Raw genomic sequence first — 13,352 nt, 5'->3', positions numbered from 1 at the left:
TCATTTGCGTTTAGTGAAAGGAAATACTTGTGAAAGGAGTGTTTATTTCTTAAGATATTCATTTTTATAAAGTTTGTGGTGTGGGTTTTCAAAATTCAGAAATCTCTGGATCTACTGAACCGATTTTGAAAATTGTTTTACCATTAGAAAGCTACGTTAATTGTGAGTGACTTAGGCTATATTTTATTTCCGTATTCTCACGGGAACGGGAACTACGCGAGTGAAACTGTAGGCCAGTTTCCAATAATCTTCTTACTTATAATCTACGTCCAAAAACATCTTAAAATTCTGTAGAGAATCGTTTATGTCTTTTGTATCGGCAATGTGCATCGCATTTTTTAAATTCCTTCCTTCCCTTCGCCGTAATAATATTGTGAAACTCGAGTACGCTCGGCTGTTGCGGGAAATCTGACGTCGGGATATTCCTGTACTATTTATTGTGTATGTTTACAATGAATAGTACCTACCTACCTATCTACTACTAGATTAAATTTCTCCCAACATAAAGCTAGTTCTACACGAATTACATAGTTTATCTATTTGTACTCGAGTTTAATTTTGTAATTGGCATTTAGCTTGCACTTACGTAAGTATATAATAATAAAACTAACTGTTCGTAATTCTGTTTACATTTTTTAATTTTTTTTGTACTTAATTAATTAATCAATTTAAATCATAATAATGATTGTGCCATGTTTATTGAATGTTTTTTTTTTTTTTTTGAAGTATTGATTTTTTCGGGACTCGTCGATCGATTTGCTTTCGCGACCGCCCGTTTCCCCATCATATTGAGGAATAGGTCGAAAGAGTGTTATACGGCGGCGCGAGGGTCGATATTACGAGCACAGGCCGTGGATCAATAGGACTGCACGAAGCGGGGAGCGTGGCGAGTCGCTGTTCAAACTAGTCCGCCGAAAGACATCGGCGGCGACAGCGCGAGCGGCAGTGCTGCAAAGACTCGACCCCATGCCACTGTTCTGTGCACAATGACTGGCCGCTCGCGTAGTGCGCCGCTACTCTTGGCCCTCGTGGCTGCATTCCTGCCGCTAGCCGACTATGTTGCGTGAGTATGATGATTCATTTTACGCACTGCACGGAAATTGGAAATTCGCGCCAATACACGCGCAATTTTTTTTTTAATTTTTAGTATTTTTTTTAACATCCCATGACATAAACACCACTTAATTTAAATCAAAATACACGCTAAAAATAAATTCTAATTCAAAAACCGAGCGCGTCACCTGAAAAACCGCATCGGCAAGTTTGTGACGTCACAACGCGTAACTCGTAACTTTGTTGCGAAGTTGTTTGAACAGTTCATACGGCTTCCTAGTTGCAGTAATATTATTTTCCCATTGAAAAGTGTGAGGCAAATGTCTCGCAAATAGTTTGTCAATAAAGTTTCAATTTAACGAATGCCGCATGTTACGCTCGTAGTTCAGAAGGTCACATGCGCAGAACGAGGCGTAACCACTGGTATTGGAGTTCAAATATCGTGTTTCTATGAATTCCACTTAAAGTTTATTTAATTCTTTGAACTTTGTAAAATTAATTTTTTGTTTATTTTTCTTTAAAAAAAATTTTTGGCTTGCGGTCTGTGGTAGCTGGTGCCAAAAATGTTATCGATTTACGTATGAATTGAGTAAAAGCGCTACAATAGAGCATGTCTTTTGCGCATCGAGATATCGCGTTCAGAGTAATAAACCTGCAAGCTTAAAAGTATTCCTAAAACTAGACTCGACAAAAAAACTGTTTTTATTTATAAATTTCGTTCATATTTATTAATTTTATTTTTATTTTTTACTTTACCGTATACCATGAAAGAAAAATGGAGACCATATTTGTGATCGCTTTGTCTACGTAGGTACGAGTGTGGTGAACAGTTTTCCAAACAGCGAAGTAAACTTTGTTCCGCAGTCTAAAAATATATTCGTTAAAGCAATGTTCGGTGCTTTTAGATTTTAAAACTATCTGTTACTTTTATTTTATAAATTTGTCACTATTTATTTGTTTGTACAATTCCTTTTTCGACTACAATCCAATAATAATATCAAATGAAACCTATAAATAACTTTACTCGTTAAATAGACAACAAATTAATTAGCTTATATATTATATCGTGTTATCCAATAAATATAACTACGAGCTAATAAAAAAGAAGAAAATTTATTTGAAAAATACTAACAAAAAATCTAAATAAACACAACATGCAGTGAAGTTACAAAATATAGTGTGATATAAAAACATAAATTCGTGATAAGTTTTTGGGACACCATATTCTATACCTGAACATACGTAACAAGAGCTATTTGTAGGGTTATTTCTAAATCTAAGTCAATTAATACCTTAACGTAATAACCAATCAAACACTAGACTACAATATACCTAAACCTTAATAATACCTAGTGTACGTAATGAACTGTTTGCTTATTGTACCTGATTAAACTGACTTTAACAGATAGCATTTAAAATTTTAGTATAATGGCTGCGAACTATCAACTCCTAAATTTTCACTTTATTTAATTCTTACTTTCTATGTTTGTTTGTGGAGTTCAACTAAATTTCATTATTATGCTGCAGGTAATCAAACTTGATAACAAAATAATGCAAAACTAAAAAGTGAATAATTACATCGTACTATTTTTTATTTTGAAGGCAGTGCAAACAAAATTTAGGTTCTATATTAATAAATTATAACTAAGTCACCTTTTTTGGCACAAACTTTTTGACAACAATTATTTTGGCACTACGCTTTTAGCTTTGCAACTATTTAAAATGATCAGTAGCAGATGTCAGGGAAGATGCTATTTGTAACCGACTTTAAAAAGGAGAAGGTCCTCAACTCGACACGTATGTTTTTTTGTTTTTAATCTTTGACTCATAACTTCGTCATTTCTTAACCGATTATGAAAGTTCTTTTTTTGTTTGAAAAAGTATAGTTCCAGATTAGTTCCATTTAATTTTTATGTTAATCGGTTCAGTAATTTTGTGTTAAAATGAAAATTACGAAATTGCCAGTACTGTGGCGATACCGTTCACTGTGCTAACACTAATAAAAACGGCAAAATAAAATATTTCTGAATATCAATATTATGTAATGAATACAGTACTACAAACTCGTTTTTAAATGGGGATTACCTTGATGAACGATCAGCAGATATCATACTTTTGTGTTAAGCTTAGTGTAGTACATTTATGTATTTTTTAAGTTGGTTGAATTTATTTATAGATATAGAATTAAAAGTCACTATTTTTAAGTACGACTAAGAATTCTCGTTACCAAAACCACTTTCAACATTCTTCAGGGCATCTTGTGTGTCTTTCACAGAGATCACAAGTAATTAGGGTAAAACAACATTCGGCGGTGGCAATATCCAAGTTGAAAAGAAGTAGAACAGCCTGTAATGTGCTTTCAAGTAAATGAGAAATGGTATTTTATGTACAAACGTAAAGTTCGTAATAACGTTAGCAGATTAAATAAAATAGACGTGCATCAGTTCGAAATACAATAACTTTTTATATTTTACTGCAATATTTTTTCGTGTATTTTTAATAACTTGATTGAGCACATAATCACAAGGCCAATATAAAAAATTTGTTTGGATATTTTTGAAAACAATTTAAATATCAATCTGGGCTTGGTGGTACAGTTAGGTGTCTATTACAAAATATTTTTTACCCTGAAACCATCGCATCTTCGGGAATCGTTGCCTCTACAACATTACAATCCAAAGTATTGACTTATCACTAGTTGTCATTTATCTCTTGGCTCACTATCCTACCAAATGTTTAGGCTTTGTTCGGACTATTTAGTATTACTTTATGAGAAGTTTGCACAAAATCGGTGGACCGGTTCTTCATTTATCACATTTTCTGACAAAAATAAATTCAGGGGTAGGGCAGGGGTAGGGTAGGGGTAGGAGTAGGGTAGTGTAGGGTAGGGATAACTAAGCCTCTGCTTCCGATTCCGGAGAGTGTGGATTAAAATCCGGTCCGGGACATGTATTTTAAGAAATTAAATATCACGTGTTTCAAACGGTGAAGGAAAACATCGTGATCATTGGGCCAGCGTGGTGGACTATTGACCTAACCCTTCTCATTCTGAGAGGAGACTCGAGCTCAGCAGTGAGCCGAATATGGGTTGACAATTAATATTATTATAACCAACACATCTTATATTTTATTGTCACTGAAATGTAAATTCTAAGCATTATTAATATGATTAGCTGTCTCATTTAACGTTGAAGTATAAACTTTCATTTAAGTGAAATCCCGTTGGAGTTTCCAACTACAGGCAACTTTGTTGCGAAGCAAAAGGCACTTTATTTATTAGACAACGCGCGTATCATACTATAAAACCTCTAAAGTAATTACGGCCTTTATAAAATACCTAGCTTTTACCGCTTTAATATTTCATATTTAAATGCTGTTTGTATTTATGTTTAAAAAATACGAAGTCAGAGGAGTGATCCTTAGATATAAGCTCAGGAAAACTTAAACGAAAGTCCGAAAACCATAACACCGTTTTTCACAGTTAAAAATCCTTTAGTGCAACCAAAATACGAAAAAAGCGCTCTCCGATAAAACCTGTATCGGTACCGACAAAGTCAAATATTCGCAAACGAAAACTAATCGGATTAAATTGAAAATACGCCACAAAAATACTCTCTACGTAAGTTAAATATCACGTTATTTCTGTTAAAAGTGTTGTACTATTTCATTTTGGTTCACTCCCATATCGTTTTCGATTCGAATCTGATAAATATTTTAAGATTTGTCTTTTACAGCAATGTTTTCGCCGGTCACAAAGCTGCCGTGCCATTAGAAAACATTGTATCTAAATAACATACCCTTTTGAGAAATGGCATTTATTTGTTTATAACCTCTTTTTTTGTTTATTCTTTACAAGTTAGCCTTTGACTGCAATCTCATCTGATGTTAAGTGAAGATGAAATAATTAATGAATGCATTTTGTATTTTTTAAGTCTTAAAAGTATTGGTTACAAGTTAGCCCGCTTACATCTTAGATTGCATCATCACTCACCATCAGGTGAGATTGTAGAAATATTCCGTCAAAATATATTTTTGCTATAACTCTAAAGGATAAGACAGCATTTTCTATGTAATTCCCCAGTCAGTTTGACAAAAAATCTTAACAAATTATGTTTCAAAACTTTCCGTTTATATCACCATCGTTTGGAAAATCTACCAGAAATCCGTATTTTTTAATTTTAACGCGGACAGGCAGACAGACCCGACGCATTATGTGTATAGTGATTTTACCATCATTTTTCGATTTATTGATTTTTAAAATTTCTTCATTATTACGAGATATTAATTATTCTGTTATCAAATATGTACAATTATTTACACTTACTAAACCTGCTGCCGTGATAGCCCAGTGGATATGACCTCTGCCTCCGATTCCGGAGGATGTGGCTTCGAATCTGGTCCGGGGCATGCACCTCCAACTTTTCAGTTATGTGTATCTTGAGAAATTAAATATCACGTGTCTCAAACGGTGAAGGAAAAACATCGTGAGGAAACCTGCATACCAGAGAATTTTCTTAATTATCTGCGTGTGTGAAGTCTGCCAATCCGCATTGGGCCAGCGTGGTGGACTATTGGCCTAACCCCTCTCATTATGAGAGAAGATTAGTGCTCAGCTGTGACCCGATTATGGGTTGATGATGATGACTAAACCTACTATAAGAATAAAATAAAAGGAAATATAGTGAATTATTATAATTATAATGTGTATTGATTGACTATTAAATATTCATTTAGAAGTAATTGCCTATAAATCCGATCATTGGACAGCGACAGCGTTAATTAATAATTAATAATGAACATAATATGAACGCCATTAATAAAGATATTTCGTACCCTGTGATATTTAATTTGAATAGGGCGAAATGCCGCGCCGTAATATTACCACAGTCATGTGTTTAACATGAATACGTATATGTAATGAGACATGCTGTCCATCACGACTCGTATGTACTATTACTTTTCCTTAATGTAATTAATTTTCGATTCTTTATATATTCAGTAAACTGTATTCCCTAATTTAATAAATAATAAATAAATATACTTACGCAATACACACAATTAGCCCCCAAGTAAGCGTATAGCCTGTATTGGGCACTTAGATAGCGGATTTTATCATATATATTTATAAACTACATATAAGGCCACAGATTGACATTGGTGTCCGTGGATTTTTGAAAAATTAGAATTTATTTGAAAAAAAATAAAAAAGTTCTATTTTCATATATATCAAGATATTTTTTTTAAAGGAAAAAAGTAAAATATCCAAGAAACAGACAGAAATTTCTGAGGATAGTTTACTGAGTCCATTTTATTAAAAGGTTCAATCAAAAGACTTAGGCGAAAATGTATGACCATTTCTTCGCAGACGTAGTAACGGGCGTCCTCTTGTTTAACGAAGAACTAGACTAGTTAATTGTAAGCAAAAAAGATTTGTTCACTTCATAATAAAAGTTCAAAAGATCGCAGTAACAGCGGTTCAATTCTGAGAATCTGCAGCGTCGCATGGCGGCGCGGCTTTATGTGGAAACGGAAATCGAAAGTACCTTTATTGAACGCGTAGTCATCTAAAAATATCTTTCATTCATCGCTCTCATTGAATGAAAATAAAAGCTGTGTAAATACGGTAAAAGCTCTGTTGTACACACGATGGATGGGATGAGATTTTTGACGTTTTGTAAATACTTTTGGTCATATTCCGGAGTGAACTGATGGCGTGCAGTAGTCAGACTTACCTCATTTCAGGAATTATATACGAGCATCTCTGATGTTAGGTTAGCTATGTTAGGAGTATCTCTGCGTGATCGAATCAGAAATGAGGAGATCCGCAGAAGATACCTCAACGAGTTGCGAAGCTGAAGTGGCAATGGGCGGGTCACATAGTTCGAAGAGCCGATGGACGTTGGGGTCCCAAAGTGCTGGAATGGCGACCTCGCACTAAAAAGCGCAGTGTTGGTCGATCCCCCATCAAGCGAGTCGCAGGGATTCGCTGAATACAGGGGGCTCAATATCGTGGTGTTTGGAAGTCCTTACAAAAGGCCTAGATGTCCTGCAGTGAACGTCCATCGGCTGATATGATGATGATGATGATCTCTGATGTTTGAGAGAGTTTGAACCGTAGTACTTGGAAAGTAGTGTGTTCTCAGTACCAGATCCTCAATTATCAAATTGTAAAACCTAATTTTGTTAATAATATTTTCTACGAGGAGTAATATGATAAGTCGCTAGTTAGTTTTGCGGTAACCATTCGGTAGATTCTCTTAACAAAGTCTTTAACGTTGTTTTCCAAAAAGCTAGCTTGCTTGCGGTTGCCGCAAAGCCCAGTGACTTTGTGAGAAAATTTTATTATGTTATGCCGAAGAAAATATTAAAAAAAATCTTTACATAGAACACTTTCGCCATCCAAAATGAAGTATGTCTGGCTAAGCAGGCTCGGTCCAGAAACTTTTTCCACAATGTCAATGGGACGCCTTCTTTTTTTGATGCTTTTATACTCGGTTGCGATGCTCGCCCTCAGTTCGTAAATACATTGGGGTTGTATTGTATGAGTTTTGCAAGGGCTGAACTCAGAATGCAAGGGCAAGTTTCTACCGACTATGTTTTGTAACGTGATAATTTATTCGCACTCACAATTGCTTATTAAAAGAGCTTTTTTCAATGTTTTGATATTCCCAACTTTATGTTTCATTCGTACTAGTTCAATGTTATGCTTGTGTATGGCTTATGTCTTTGAGGTCCAATTGATTTTTATATCAAGGTTGTTCAAAATTTATCGTCTCAGGCGTAGTCAATAGTCAATTTACATTTTTAAAGTAGTCAATATTCAGTTTACTTTACATATAAATTATAGATATGCCTTGGTAATAATCGATTATATGCTTATAATTCAATTTATTTAGATTTGTATATTTGTAAATATGTAAGTATTTTCCAATTCAAAAGATAGATGTAATGATTTCAAAAGATGGTGTTGTTTTTATTATTTTTATTTTTAAATGATTTAAGATGGCCCATAATTTCTGACTTTGATATTTCTGCCTAAATTGTAGGCAAATTTTGAAAATTTCATTTTTTTACCAACATGGTACTAATTTAAAGTAGTCTCATACAAACTTAGGGACTCCGACTGAATATATCAATATTTAAATTTAATAAAATATAATAGATCCGTTTGTAGAATAACCGCCGGACTAGCAAGTTGTTATTCTAGTCTTTATAAATCTACACGCCAGATGCAGTTGTATAGAATCTTTCTCATAAATGATGAGTGAAGAACGCTGCAGCACTCCAATTACTTTGCTACAACGGAAAACAGAATGACAAAAAAATAAAATAGCGCAATGTTTATGTTTATTTTTATTTTTTTTCTTTATTTATTTAAACTGCTTCGATTTTCGAGGGGTAACCTATGCGGTTTCGAATCTTGAGGTTTTGGGTAAACAGATAAAGTAAAGGACGTGTGACCACAGGATGTAGGGTAAAAGAATTTCTTGACAATCAATTAACACTCCCCTCATCTGCTCCTGTTGTTCTCCCTGTGTAGCCAAAATTGGTAAGATCCTATTAGAGCAGCTTTGGATACCCGTTCTAATATAGAACTAGCTACAGTTTTAGAGAAGCCAAGGTTTTTAAGCAAGTCATAGAGAGATTTTGCTGGTAGTCATGACTTGAAATATAAAATATCAATCTCAGTACTGGGTCAAATTTAAAGTTGTTATTCCCAGTGTCTCGAAGAGCACGTGTTGCCACTCTTTATTTTAGTTTTTGTTTATGATCGGGAGACGAATATCTTAGCAATCCATGGATTCACCGTGCGGTTGCCGGGTTCATCGCGTGGTAGAAACAAAAACTCCGAGCAAAGCAAGAGCAAACGACTAGTGTTGATTTCCCTGCCAAGCCAAATTTGGTAAGATCCTATTAGAGCAGATTTGGATACCCCTTCTAATATAGAACTTACTGCAGTTCTAGAGGCCAAAGTCTTTTAGCAGATTAGATTAGATTTATTATAAAATTAATTTTTAGAGAGATTATGCTGGTAATCCTCTCGCACCTACTGCTACGGCGCACAGACTAACGACAGCCATTTTTAGTTAGTTCATTTGTTAGGTCATAATATTTATTCACTTTTATACTGTTCATAGTGTATTAAATATACAAGAAAGATGAATATGTCACAAAATTGAATATAATATATAAAGTTTTCTAGAAAGAAGAAAATGTTTGAACTTATTTGTAAAAAAAATTACACACAGTTGAATACCAAGTAAACATTTGATACGAATTTACTACGTCTACGCTTATTTTGAAGTTAAATAATATGGACATAATGAATGACACGTTTAGAGGAAAAAAAAATTGTATGACAAATTAACTCAAGTAGGAAAATTCGTAGCTCATAAGGTTGTTCATTTGTAGCGCTATTTATACGCTGATAATAATAACTTAAATGTTATTATAGAATCGACACGTTGTTACTACGCAATCACGTCGATGCTACGAGTCTGCTACGAAAATACATAGCGTTCAACGTTGATTACGTAGCCGTCATAAGCTTATTATATCTGGGTGACTGAGCTTTGACAACAGCCCAATCTATTAAGCCGAGTATTTTTAGGGTTCCGTAGTCCACAAGGAATCCTTATAGTTTCACCATGTCTGTCTGTCCATCCGTCCGTCCATGCTCTGTCCGCGGTAGAGAATAGCTTTTACTACTAGAAAGATGTTAATTAGTATGAGAATGTACATTAAAAATGTGAACAAAGTCGTACAATAAAATGTTAAGAAATATATTATTTCGGGTACCTCCCCTGAATGTAAAGTGGGGATACATATATTTTTACTCGTTTATTTCATAGTATAGGGTACCGTTGCATAGGTTTTTAATAAATATAGTTTTCTACCAATATTTTTCAATTTAGGGATCCGTTTGTAACATATTAGGCTCTCTAGATAAACGGTTGTTTATGGGATGATGAAATATTTACGAGAGTAGGATATAAGAAATTAGAAGGAAAATTATAACAACTAATTCGCAATTGCTTTTTATAGAGTAATAATAATTATTAGTTGACCAAAATAAAAAGCATAATTGGATTATTAAAAATTGCATACTAATTCCGTTGTTAATTAAATATATATTTTGGGGTTCCTTTCGTTCATGCAAAGTGAGTGAATTTTTATCGTCTATCCCATGGTGGAGGGTAGTTCATAGTTGAGAGACTTTCGCTAATAATGTTTTTGGGGTTGTGGGGGTAATCTCTAGATCTACTAAGCCGATTTTAAAAATTCTTTTACCAATTAAGTCATATTTTTCGGGAGTGTCGTATGCTATATTCTATCCCCGTATGTACCCCGTAACGGGGATTAAGCGACTGAAACTTCTATTATCTACATAAATCTATCACACTTGGCCTATTTTTCTAAATTTGTTTTCAGCTAGCAATAATAATCAAATGTCAGAATTGCGTGCATACGTTTCAGAATATAAATCGAGAAATAAATCAAACAATTTTCCCGTTGCATGCAATTTCAGATGGCTTGTTTGTATATTGGTTATGTTTTTTTGCTTTGCCTGAAGGTCTGTTCCGTTTATTTACAAAATGTTACCTGTACGTCTATGAAGGTCAAAAAATCACGCGATTCCATAGTTAGTAACTAACGAAGAGAAAACTGTTGAATTTTTTTTCATTAAGATTTTATGCATGCACGTTTGCATGCAAAATATCTTAACAAAAAGTTAATGAACATTCATATTATGGTTATTTTAACTATAATTGCATGTTCTTTAAACATTAACTAGAAATGCTAGTAATTACATTTAAATAATTATTTTAAAATCCTTCAGTCACTTCCTAAGGCCACAATATTTAAAATTCCATAACTTCTTGCCGAATTGAACTACTAGCATGGCCATTCTTTTATAAAATGACAAAGATCTGGCTGTTACATCCTCTGATATAATAAAATACTAGATTCAAGGCACTTTACAATGGAAATATTTCTATAATTTCTTCGCCAACAAAGTCTAGTGTTGGATAAACGTTTTACTTACACCATGTTGTTAAAGTTTGACGTCATTGACTTCGAGAGTGTATAATATCACGCAATTACTTACACGAAAGCTGTTGGTAAATTGGGCAACGCTTCTATTTGAAATCAGTGGATGTTAATTACTACCTAACCAAAGCGTATTGGTTTGAAAATGGTCGGCATTTAAGCTGGTGTGTTTGCTAATTTATTGGCAGCGGCTTTCAAAATATTAAACGCACTTACTAACAACACGTTTGAAATCAGTATACTCGTACATTTACCGACTAAAAATATTTTAAAAAGGAGATGTCCGAAATTGCCCACTTTTCAGAACGATACAGAAATGAAAAATGTACCAAAATACTTGTTTATTTTACTAGATTACTCCATTAGAATCTTAGCCGGTATAATATTCGCTAACAGGGAGAATAAGCTGATTTCAATATTTTTACATAGATCGTAGTGATTTATGTATCCTCTTGCGCTTCACTGATTGTCAGTTGTCTTTGCCAACGCGGGCTGTCAATGTCAAAGTCAATCAATAAATAAGATCTCATTGTCTAATATTATGTCAAATGTTCTGTTTAGCAAACTGACAGTTTTCGTAAGGATTTGACATTATAAATTGTCATATTTTGAGTAAATGTGTCAAGTTAGTGTCAAATCCTTATTAAAACTGTCGCCTGTCAATTTGACAGTGATAATGCAATTAATTCTATAACTAAAGGATACGAATTATTGCCCACCTGTAACAAATAATTTAACTGATAAAGCAAACATAGATTTCTTTGAAAATTTGCCTCATGAATTCTCCATAATTGTCCCAATTTATGGTCAATTTTCAGCTCTGTACCATTCGTATTTTTTTTTAATTCTTTACAAGTTAGCCCTTGACTACAATCTCACCTGATGGTAAATGATGATGCAATCTAAGATGGAAGCGGGGCAACTTGTCAGGGGGAGGATGATAATTCACACCCCTTTCGGTTTCTACACGATATCGTACCGGAACGCTAATTCGCTTGGTGGTCCTTCTTTGTTGGTAGGGTGGTAACTATCCACGGCCAAAGTCTCCCCCAGCCATTCGTATAATTTAGGCCCAAGTTTGTATGGAGACTGGGTTTCTCCTTTGGTACTAAGACATAATTTTAGAAAACATAGTTTACCATATTTTCTGTCTATATAATATTTGTATCTGTAACACTACTCCTCGAAAAAATGTTAATCAAGCCCTTGTCTATCAGTAATTTTTCATACATTAATATCTTTTCATACATTAATGATTGGACACCGGGAATGTTCTCACTAAGCCGCGACCTTGCTATCAGCCCTCATTGGGGTGTAATGGTTTAATTAATCTAAGTGGTCAGATTAGGGTGGAACTTTGGCTCATGAGGGTGCCTCAATAACATAGGGTGAGACTTCTGTAAACAATTATATATCATATATAATCAATATATCGGGTGACAAAAATACCCCGTATAGCCGGAAAATCCTCGTCAAGCACGCAGAAAGCGTTCCTGAACTACTTGCCTCAATTTCAGAGATCGTGCGTTACATACATACATGTATGGCAGTAACACTCATAAATGATGTCCTCGCACATGATTAGATATACTGGAAGTACAATATTTTAACACTTGAAAATACCGAAAGATGCTTTAACAGTATGACCTGTATATAACAAACAATAGAGGACTAAAAATAAAGATTTTTTTTTAATGTTTCTTAGATACAGTGTTTTGTCACAGTACGGCAGTGCCTGTTGCTTGAACTTCGGGTCTGGTTTACACAAGCAGTTCTAGAGCAACATATAAAGTATTGTTTGATTCATATTGAATATAATATACAGGAAAAAAGGAATATCAGAAATAATCTAAATACAAAATCGCAAAGTACTAATAAATATCAAATACAATTCATAGTAAATAAAAATCAAATTTCAATTTTAAATTGTAACTTGTTTATTTTTAAACTACCGACCGATAACATGCTTACCCACCATCTATAAGCTCCTTACATCCATTCTGTCATCAAAATTAACGATGCATATAAATGCAAATCATATTTTGGCCCCAACACAGAATGGATGTAAGGCCCGGTCTCGTGGTACAAAGGAACTTCTCCTCATAGACACTGCTATTTGCCAACAGGTTCGGCGAAACAGAAAAAATCTCACGGCTGCTTGGATAGACTACAAGAAGGCCTATGATTCGGTGCCTCATTCATGGCTCATGGAGGTCATGCGGTTGTACAAGGTCGATACAACACTA

The 13,352-nt window shown here is 34.2% G+C and overlaps 1 protein-coding gene across 2 annotated transcripts in view; it reads left to right on the top strand.

Annotated features, from left to right (window-relative positions):
* The first annotated feature begins 921 nt into the window (after nucleotides 1–921).
* LOC128199715 (gamma-aminobutyric acid receptor subunit beta-like) overlaps nucleotides 922–13,352 on the top strand; it is a 107,723-nt gene continuing 95,292 nt past the window's right edge. For both annotated transcript variants that reach the window (XM_052890647.1, XM_052890648.1), the window contains exon 1: nucleotides 922–1,063. In XM_052890647.1, the coding sequence (XP_052746607.1) occupies nucleotides 987–1,063 (77 nt within the window). In that variant the 5' untranslated portion in view covers nucleotides 922–986. The remainder of the gene's footprint in view (nucleotides 1,064–13,352) is intronic.

This window comes from Bicyclus anynana, chromosome Z (assembly GCF_947172395.1).
Source record: "Bicyclus anynana chromosome Z, ilBicAnyn1.1, whole genome shotgun sequence".
In the NCBI taxonomy this organism is placed as follows: domain Eukaryota; kingdom Metazoa; phylum Arthropoda; class Insecta; order Lepidoptera; family Nymphalidae; genus Bicyclus; species Bicyclus anynana.
The sequence above is the reverse complement of the archived record's forward strand: the minus strand, read 5'-3'. Positions and strand labels throughout refer to the sequence as shown.